The following is a 9,478-nucleotide window of genomic DNA, read 5'->3' on the forward strand; positions in this document are numbered from 1 at the left end:
TTTATTTCTGTCATAAAAAGTGACATTAAAAAATGTAGTTCATGCAACACACTGTTGGATATGCTTGTTGGCCATCAATAAAATCTTGTGGTCTTGAGAGTAATGATAAAATTAACGTTCTATTTTCCACACAAACTCATGAATACTAAACTCATCATTCTGGCAAAAGTGTTAGCGGCGGCACCACATGTGATGTATTAACCATTTTCAAGAAGGTTGCACTGTTTTCCCTTTAACCTTGCTGACATTACATAATACAACACAGACTTTAATGAGCCACTGTTGACTGAAGTGCAGGTGCCATAGGTCACAGTGAATACCTCAGTGCCCCTGCCCTGGACATACAGTAGGGGAAAAGGACTCAGAGAGAGACGGTCCACAGATAATCAGTAACAGTTTCCACAGAGGAGACAGTACGAGGAAGGACGCAGCCCCTCAAAGGCTCACAGGAAAGTAGCAAAACCAAAAACTGCTTGCCAAAGAAGACTTACAAGCTACATTTTTACATTTTCTGATTCTGGTGACGTTTACAAAAAGCCAGTATGAAGCTGAAGATTCCAAACCCCGGACTGGAAGACAGGATCCCGTCTCACGGGGACCTGGAGAAGATGGAGAAGGAGGAGGCTGGGGACAGGCCCAAATGGGACAACAAAGCCCAGTATCTGCTCACCTGTGTGGGCTTCTGTGTGGGACTTGGCAATGTCTGGAGGTTCCCGTACCTGTGTCAAAGCCATGGAGGAGGTAGGCTGTGATGAGACAGGGTGTGTGAATTGCATGAAAATTAGGTGTTTTCATGAATTCTAAAAAACAATTTAATGCATCTTTACATATGTGTAACTAATTTAAATTTTCTTTAAAGGTGCTGTAAGATGTTCACAGACTGCAGAGATAAAGAGTTTTACACACAGTCAGACTACCTGAATTTTGCTTCCTAACAAGCTAAAAAATAAAAATGCTCATTTTCTTTTATACTGACATCTTAAAATTAAAAATCACATAAGGAATTAAATGGCATTAAATGGTATAAGAACTTAAATTTGTTTGTTAATACCGACTGAAATTTTGGTTCATTTGGTTCAAACTACAGGAGTTACTTACTTTTTCTTGACTTTCTCACTGTGTGTGAATTAGTCTTAGTGGTTAATGGGTAATAAAATGTGTAAAATGCTTTTAACATTTCATGGGTGTCTTTATTGTAACAGTCATGTAAATGAAGCCAACAGCTTAAAAACTCAACTTCATTTAAGTGCAAGTTAAAGTAAATCACTCAACATATTGTTAATTCATTATAACATTGTGATTGCTATAATTTTAGGAGCCTTTATGATCCCATTCCTTATCCTGCTGGTTTTGGAGGGAATCCCACTGCTGCACCTGGAGTTCGCCATCGGCCAGCGCCTGAGGAAGGGCAGCGTGGGAGTGTGGAGATCAATCAATCCATACCTGACTGGAATTGGTGGGTAACAAAAAAAAAAAAAAGACAACTTAAATACTAGTGCTGGGCCGTTAACGGCGTTAACGTGCTGCGTTAACGCGGGATTCTTATCGCGCGATAAGGAAATTATCGCGCGATAAACTATTCACTAAGTTGGGTCTATACAGTGAGCAAGGCACCAATTTCACTTTGTTGTTTAAGCGCGGATGTATACCTACCTTCCGCCTTGTTCACGCGGAGGGGGCGTGAACAAGGCGGAAGCTGGTCTGCCTGAGTGACTGGTGGAAAAAGGAGAAGCAGAGACTGGAGTGATTGGCTCAAGCCGTGTCACAAAGCTGCTGACGGTTAATGGTCTTCTTCATGACCTCTAATGTAGGCCCACAGTTCAGTTAGGGTCATGTTATCAGAGGCTGCGCCCTCTGCTGTTCATTCCAGTTAGCAGGAAAAAGCTTTTTCCACATGGAGACAGAACCTGTTCCTAAATGTCTGTGTTTAACAAAATAAAAAAAAGTTAAACACCAAAGTAAATCTTATGGAACATTATTTTTCTTTACCAAATATTATAGTAGAACAGCTTTCTCAAGCATTTTGTGATGCATTTTCATCATTTAGATAGATAGATATTATTTTGAATGTCTTTGGCAAAATTCAAATCTATAATTTTAATCTAGATTAATCTAGATTAACTACAGGATTGCAGTGAGATTAATCTAGATTAAAAAAATTAATCTATGCCCAGCACTATTAAATACACACATTAGGTTATCAATTTTCTTTTTCTTGCCCATGCCAGTCACATGACTCCAAGAATGAAATATCTAAACAAATATTTACATCTAATTAAATACTTTAATATCCATTTGATGTCTAGGTGCATTAATCCAACTTTGAGAAATTTGATTTAGTACGATTTCAGTCAGACTGACATGTCTACATGCATTTTAAAAGTCCAGCTTTAGTCAGAATAACACAATAATTCATACTTTACTTACATAATTTCAACATACCGTTTGTCTCAGTCCACACTGATCCATAATCCTTTACACTTAAGGTCCATTTTTATTGTGTTTAGCATATTTTGAACAGTCAGCTGTTTAAATCACAGATATATCACTCTGTATATGTGTTTTTAACAAATTACCTGTATCTACATTGACTGATTACGTCTCCCAATCTGTCTGTGAGCTTGCCTGTTTCAATACCTGGTAATTACCCTCACTCACAAAGAAAATAAATACAATGAATCATTACATTAAAAAACTGTTGAGTTCTTCCAGTGGAACCGACATTTAAAACTACTTTGGTTCAGTAAATTTTATGCTGTTAGCGCTGTCTGCTCAGCTCCCCCAGAGCTGCTGCTGCTGACAGATGGCTGAGACATTTAAAGATGACAGTGCGACTGTGAATTAAATAGCACACCGCTCACTCGCTTCCATTGGAGATTCCCCGTAAATCTTGTTTTAAAAAATCCTCACCCCAAGGCTAATTGTTTTATTTTGTTACAGGTATTGCATCCTTCCTTACATCATTTTTGGTGGGCATGTACTACAACACCATCATGGCCTGGATCATGTGGTATCTCTTCAACTCCTTTCAAGATCCTCTGCCTTGGAGCCAATGTCCCCTCAATGCTAACAGGACAGGTAGTCCATCATACATAAAGACGACAGACAGAAAGAATTGAACAGACTCACATCTGCTGTTCAGTCTATGATCACATTTCTTTCTAAGGCTGCCAAAGTTGACCATTAGTGTCTGTCCTTTGCAGGTCTGGTGGAGGAATGTGCTCGGAGCAGCACTGTCGATTACTTCTGGTACAGAGAGACTCTAAACATTTCAACAGCTATTGATGAGTCTGGAGGTCTACAGTGGTGGATGGTTTTGGCCCTGGTGGCCGCCTGGACTCTGCTCTATGTCTGCTGCATCCGGGGCATCGAGACCACCGGAAAGGTCTGAAAGTCACATTACATCTGAATAATCTGTGAGAATGATGCCTGCTTCGTATATTTATGTTCGTTCAAAAAACAGGTGTATCTTTGGGTCATGCTGTCATTTTTTTCTTTTCTCAGGCTGTGTACATCACCTCTACTCTGCCATACTTGGTCCTCACCATCTTTCTCATCAGAGGACTGACTCTGAAAGGATCAGTAGAAGGGATCAAGTTCCTCTTCACACCAGATGTAAGCACCAACATTTCTCAGTATAATTAATATCATGCATTTTTAAACAATAGTCAAACATTTTGAAAAATCCACTAATTCCGTGTGTTACATACCACTCTCATAATCAGCAACAACAGACATTTTTCATACGAGTAGCTGGATGGGTGATAAATCTTTGGGTGGCACACCAAAACCAAATTCCAGACTTTCAAGTAGGAGTCTGTTGTTTGCTTCCCATCTGAATGTAATGTTTTTGTTTTTACACCTTACCATGTGCCTCCTTCCCCTTAATCCTGACCATCTGTGCCAGCATGTGCGTTTGTTAACATCGTGGCACTGGTTGCCATGTTTTGTTTGTTGTCTAAACATAACCATGTGCCACGTCATCCCACAATGTGCTTGTGTTGACGTCACGGTAGTGGCATCCTGGAATGTAAAGAGCAGATGCGGAAGGATAACTAAAACATAACATGGAGAGGCGGATATCCGCCAAATTTCACCTTATTTTGGAGCAGTATTTAGCCTTTTTCGGACTAACTAGTCTGACACGGTTAGCACCAATGGATGCCATAGGTTGTCTAGGTTGTCAATTTATCACTTCACTTCATTAGTTTAAAAAATAAGCATGGTATGGCATCCTAAAGACAAACTTAGCTAAACTATTTGATGAATATGGACTGTGTTCATTACTTACAACTTATTGTTTAATGTCCTGTGGGAAAAAGAAGCATTTGATGTGATTTTGGCCACTGCGCTATTGTAATTTTCATATAAGCATTGATGGGCTGGAAAGTCTTACTTTTTGACTCGTGTTGTGTCTTGGACTTGGTTCAAATTCAATTGATCAATCAAACACTTACTTACTTTTTATGATCTAACAAAACATTTAACTTTGGATTTCCTCATCTGATGGTTTTATTGCATGTCCTGGGAGACAAGACTTAAGATAAAACAAACTGGATCTTGGTGTACATTATCACATATTAATTATTAACACTGTCAAGGACAGGGGGAGTGTTTACCATCAGTTCAGAGGGGTAGATATCACAACAGGAAATAATTATCATAGGAATCTTAGCTCCGCTGTGCTGTTTTAAAGAGGTACTTTCTATTCTCCTTAAGGTAAATGAGTTAATGAATCCATCCACCTGGTTGGATGCTGGTGCTCAAGTTTTCTATTCCTTCTCTTTGGCTTTCGGAGGTCTCATCTCTTTCTCCAGTTACAACTCTATTCAGTGAGTAACTGCCTAAACTGCACAGTCATATAATGTAGCTTCTTTTGAACTCTTCTCCTCACTTGATCATAACTGTCTTTTAGCAACAACTGTGAGCAGGACGCTGTTCTCATCTCCATCATCAATGGCTGCACCTCAGTGTACTCTGCAACTGTCATTTACTCCATCATCGGCTTCAGGGCCATGCAAAACTTTGACGACTGCACATCAGAGTGAGTTCGGGATTTCGCAAAAGAACCTTTAATACCTGGATTGACATCAGTTTTCTTGTGCCACACAGAGACACCTTTCACAAGCATTGAAAACTCTGAAATTGAAGAAAATTGGCTCAATTTCTTTTAAAAACATGAAAAAACAAAATGAGCAATTTGACAAAAATATACCACAAACTACTATTTTTTTAGCACTTCACTGAGGTCCTTTTTTTGTTTTTCATTGTTTACCTTGTCTTTCTCTCCATTCTTTTTTGTGCTTATTTTTAGGTTATTTTCTTGTAACTTTTACTAATTTCTTGCTCATTTTCAGGCCATCTTTTCAAGTTGCTTGTCGCCCTCTTCCAATGTTTCTGAAAGGGTTCGAAGAGCTTAATGAGGATTCACTAATGTAGACTGAACTTGATGTCTTTTTTCTTATTTAGCAACATCTGGAAGCTGATGAATGCCTTCAACTATCCTGAAAGCAGCATCACAGAAAGCAACTATAAAGATGTTCTGACCCACCTCAACCAGACAAATCCAGCTATAATTGAAGGATTAGACTTAAAGATCTGTGACATGCAGGTGTTCCTCAGTCAGGTCAGTAGATATCATTATGAGGTATCAGTTTTGAATTTCACTGAAATGACTCAGTGAAAGGTCAATAGTTAAAATATTTGGCGCACTCCTTCAGGGCGTTGAGGGAACAGGTCTGGCATTCATCGTATTCACAGAGGCCATCACCAAAATGCCTTTCTCTCCCTTGTGGGCTGTCCTCTTCTTCGTCATGCTCTTCTGCCTCGGCCTGTCGACTATGTTCGGGAACATCGAGGGAGTGGTGGTTCCTTTGCAGGACCTAAACTTGCTGCCCCGAACTTGGCCCAAAGAAGTTTTTTGTGGTAATTTTCTAAATTACATGTAAAATACTTTTTAATGTTGGGACAAGCACATTTGATCCAAAGATATGAGCTTAACTTCTTCATTGTGTCTTTTTTTTTTCAGGTCTGACCTGCTTAGTCTCTTTTGCCATTGGGATTATCTTTGCTCAGCGCTCTGGAAACTATTGGCTAGCACTTTTTGACAACTTTGCTGGTTCTATCCCCCTGCTGGTTATCGGACTGTGTGAAATGATTGCCGTTATTTACATCTATGGCATAGACAGGTGAGTCCAACATGTTCTCAACCCAAATCATCACATATTGCTGCTTTGAAGTGGACTTCTGCATCTATATTATGCTTTAGGAATTCTGCTTCCTCTCTTTACATTCTGGGATGCCGCTACAATAATGTCAACACAAGCACATGGTGGGATGACATGTCATGTGGTTATGTTTAGTTAACAACAGCAACCAATGCTGGGACGTCAACAAACACACCTGCTGGCACAGGTGGTTAGGATTAGGGGAACCAACCTGACGCTGTCCTGCCGAGTTACATACGGACACAGCAGGTTACTTTTAAGAATTTTTTAAGAATTTTGACTGATTAACACTATCCGTGAAACTGTTGAAAAATTGTGAGACAGAGGAGTCTGCTGCTGCTCAGGCTGTCATCAGGGTAATGCCATGATATTGCTCCTGGGAGATGACTAACATTACAGTGCCCCTCAAAAAACGAATGACCCAGAGGCAGAGGTGGACTCCTCAGTTCCTCTTTTAACGCTGGTGCTGACTAATTTTGAGCGATGTTCAAGTGCTGCAGAATTTGTGTCAGAGTGTTATTGCATCTACCTGCAAAACGGATAAAAATTAGCGTGTCCACCTGGGTGTCACGTTTCCATTGCTGCTAATAAGGAGTCAGTTGGAGCTGGAGCCCATAGATACCTGTGACTACTAAGTAATTTGTCCTGGGGATGAATGGCATTGTAACCTTTTCCACCAAAGACAAAAATGGGAAGGGGGCTCGATTGGGATCTTCTCAGTGATGAGGTCTTTATGCAGTTGAAACAAAGAAGGAAAAAAAGGGCATTGTATTCTGACCTTGGGAGAGAGATAATGTGTCAGTCTCTGTAGGAGAGATAAAGAAGTACAGTCTGTCTTATGATATTACAAGACTGGTGAGGAATGTGGAAAATATGTTTTCTTCTCCGAGTTTCAATGATACTGTTGACGAAAGCAGCTATATAAGTTATAAAATGTTTCAACATCGATAACACAAGGTTACGAAAGTAACAGAGTGGAGTTTTATTTCACTGTGCAGCTTTAACGCTTTGAACACACACAGAGCCTTTATGTACTGGAGAGGACACCAGGAGCAAGTTTTCGTTTTGATGTCATCACTCAAAAACCTCTTGAACTATTTGGATACAATTTTTATATAGATAACTTTTAGCTGTATTCTACTTGTTGACAGTCATTAAATGTTTTTACAGACGATGTTAGAGTCATAAGAGGTCAAATGTTACATTTGCCTTCATGTGCTGGGGTGACTGTAACAACACCCTCAATACCTTCATATAAATACTAAAGACACACTTAACTTCCAAAAATATAGATATAGTTATATTTGTTCTATCAGTTTTCATATCTGTTAACTCTTTGAAATCTGAGCAATTCAGCTTGGTTTAATTCAAAAACATGGCAACAGCGTAGTGAGCAACTTGAGAAAAAATTACCTGAAAATTAGCAACAAAAAAGACCTAGAAATTAGCAAAAAAGGAAAAAATGGACTGCAAAAGGAAAAAGGAAATTATTTGGAAAAAAGCACTTGCAAAAGTAGTAATTCTGTAACATAATCTTCATGTATAATTATGGTAATTAGAAATATAGTGTTCTAGAGATTTTTTTTTTTTTTTACAGTTCTCTAAATCTATTAACTTCTTGCAAATTGTTGGGAATTCCTTTGTTAATTTGCTTATTGCCTTTCCCCCCCTATGTTTTTATAAAGAAATCAAACAATTTTGCTCAGGGTTCTAAGGGTTAACAATTAGTACCTTTTTTATCATATAATTAAACAACTATAAACACAAAACTTCGACAAGTGTGAGACATGTTAATGATACCTGTCTGTTCATTGGCAGGCAGAGAAGGATCACCATAAAAGCACGCGCAGGCTTTTCTGATTCTGTTTCCTCTCTGATAGGTGCAGTTTAAGATGTCATAATCCTCCCGTTTCCCCTAATAAACATGCAAGGTTGTCTTTTATGGATGCTTTCATACTGTTCAGCTGACACTATGTCTTCCTGTTATTGCTTTAAACAGGTTTAACAAGGACATTGAGTTTATGATCGGCCACAAGCCCAATTTCTTCTGGCAGTCGACCTGGAGGGTGATCAGTCCACTCATTATGGTCGTCATCTTGGTTTTCTATTTTGTCACCCAAGTTACCAAAAGTCTCACCTATCTGGTGTGGGACGAGGAGGCGGTAAGTGTGCCCATCACAGTAATTCAAACCTGAAGACCTTTTCAGATGTGCCTTTTTTAGACATCTTGTATGTCATATGTTGCTGTAAATTTAACATTTCCTCCACTCTGGCTCTAGGAGGGCTTCCCCACCCTTGAACCACGTCCGTATCCTACCTGGATCTACGTCATCATCTTCATCCTCGCTGGAATTCCCAGTTTATCCATCCCAGTGTTCGCCCTCTTCAAATTCATTCAGAGCAAATGCTGCAAGCAGACGGACAGAGAAGACACAGTTGATACTATCTCTGCCAAAATACAAATGAGTGACAAAATGACAATTTAGAGAGCTCTTACTTACATTTTGTAACAAAATATTTAAGAACAAAATGAATATGGACTTATTTTTTTGTCGTTTGTATATTATGCTTATGTCTTTTTTTCCCCCAAAGCCCCATACAATGACTGGAGAGCACACTGGTGCCTACTGACTTTATTTGTCAAAAGTGAAAGGAAATTTAAATTGTATGTTTTTGTAAAACAATGTACTTTTTGAGAAGAGTAATTGTTGTGTCATGTCTCACATGTAAGTGCATTTAGGTAAATTTGGAAAATTCTGCTATTTGCATTCTTGCCAAGAGTTAGATGAGAAGATTTATGACAGAGAATGATAATAAATATATGCTATGTTTTCATAAATGTATAACTTCTTTTAGTGTGGTACATTTACTAGCCTATTATTAGCCTATTGTAAATGGCTTTTATGAAGTTGATGTTTTTTTATGTTTTTGTATGTCACAGCATAGCACTTACACAGCTATAAACTCTTGTGTAAGAATCTAAACTTCTCACCAGCTGAGACATAAGAGCAGAATTAAATGGTTACTATTTGATGAAATACATGCTGTAAAAATAAAACATTTGCAACATAATGAGGGTCGGGATTTTACCTAGCAACTGTTGCAAAGAGGCACACATATGAATTTGTTTATAGCAAATACATTTTTTAAGCTGGTTAGCTTTGTCTTGTTTCCTTGACAAAAAGTCAGCAGTAGTTTTTATTCGGAATTAAGGTTATTGCAGAAAACAAGCTCTTTGGCGAAAAATAAAA

General features: G+C 38.6%; 1 protein-coding gene across 1 annotated transcript; it reads left to right on the forward strand.

The window, feature by feature from the left end:
• On the forward strand, positions 1-9,002 carry LOC121957797 (sodium-dependent neutral amino acid transporter B(0)AT1-like). The gene is made up of 12 exons (XM_042506576.1): positions 1-741; positions 1,316-1,456; positions 2,941-3,078; positions 3,204-3,385; positions 3,505-3,615; positions 4,720-4,832; positions 4,916-5,044; positions 5,470-5,626; positions 5,721-5,925; positions 6,029-6,188; positions 8,227-8,389; positions 8,507-9,002. Exons 1-12 carry the CDS (start codon positions 543-545, stop codon positions 8,711-8,713), a joined length of 1,905 nt encoding a protein of 634 aa, XP_042362510.1. The 5' UTR covers positions 1-542; the 3' UTR covers positions 8,714-9,002.
• Positions 9,003-9,478: the final 476 nt, after the last annotated feature.

Source organism: Plectropomus leopardus, chromosome 18, assembly GCF_008729295.1.
Source record: "Plectropomus leopardus isolate mb chromosome 18, YSFRI_Pleo_2.0, whole genome shotgun sequence".
NCBI lineage: Eukaryota > Metazoa > Chordata > Actinopteri > Perciformes > Serranidae > Plectropomus > Plectropomus leopardus.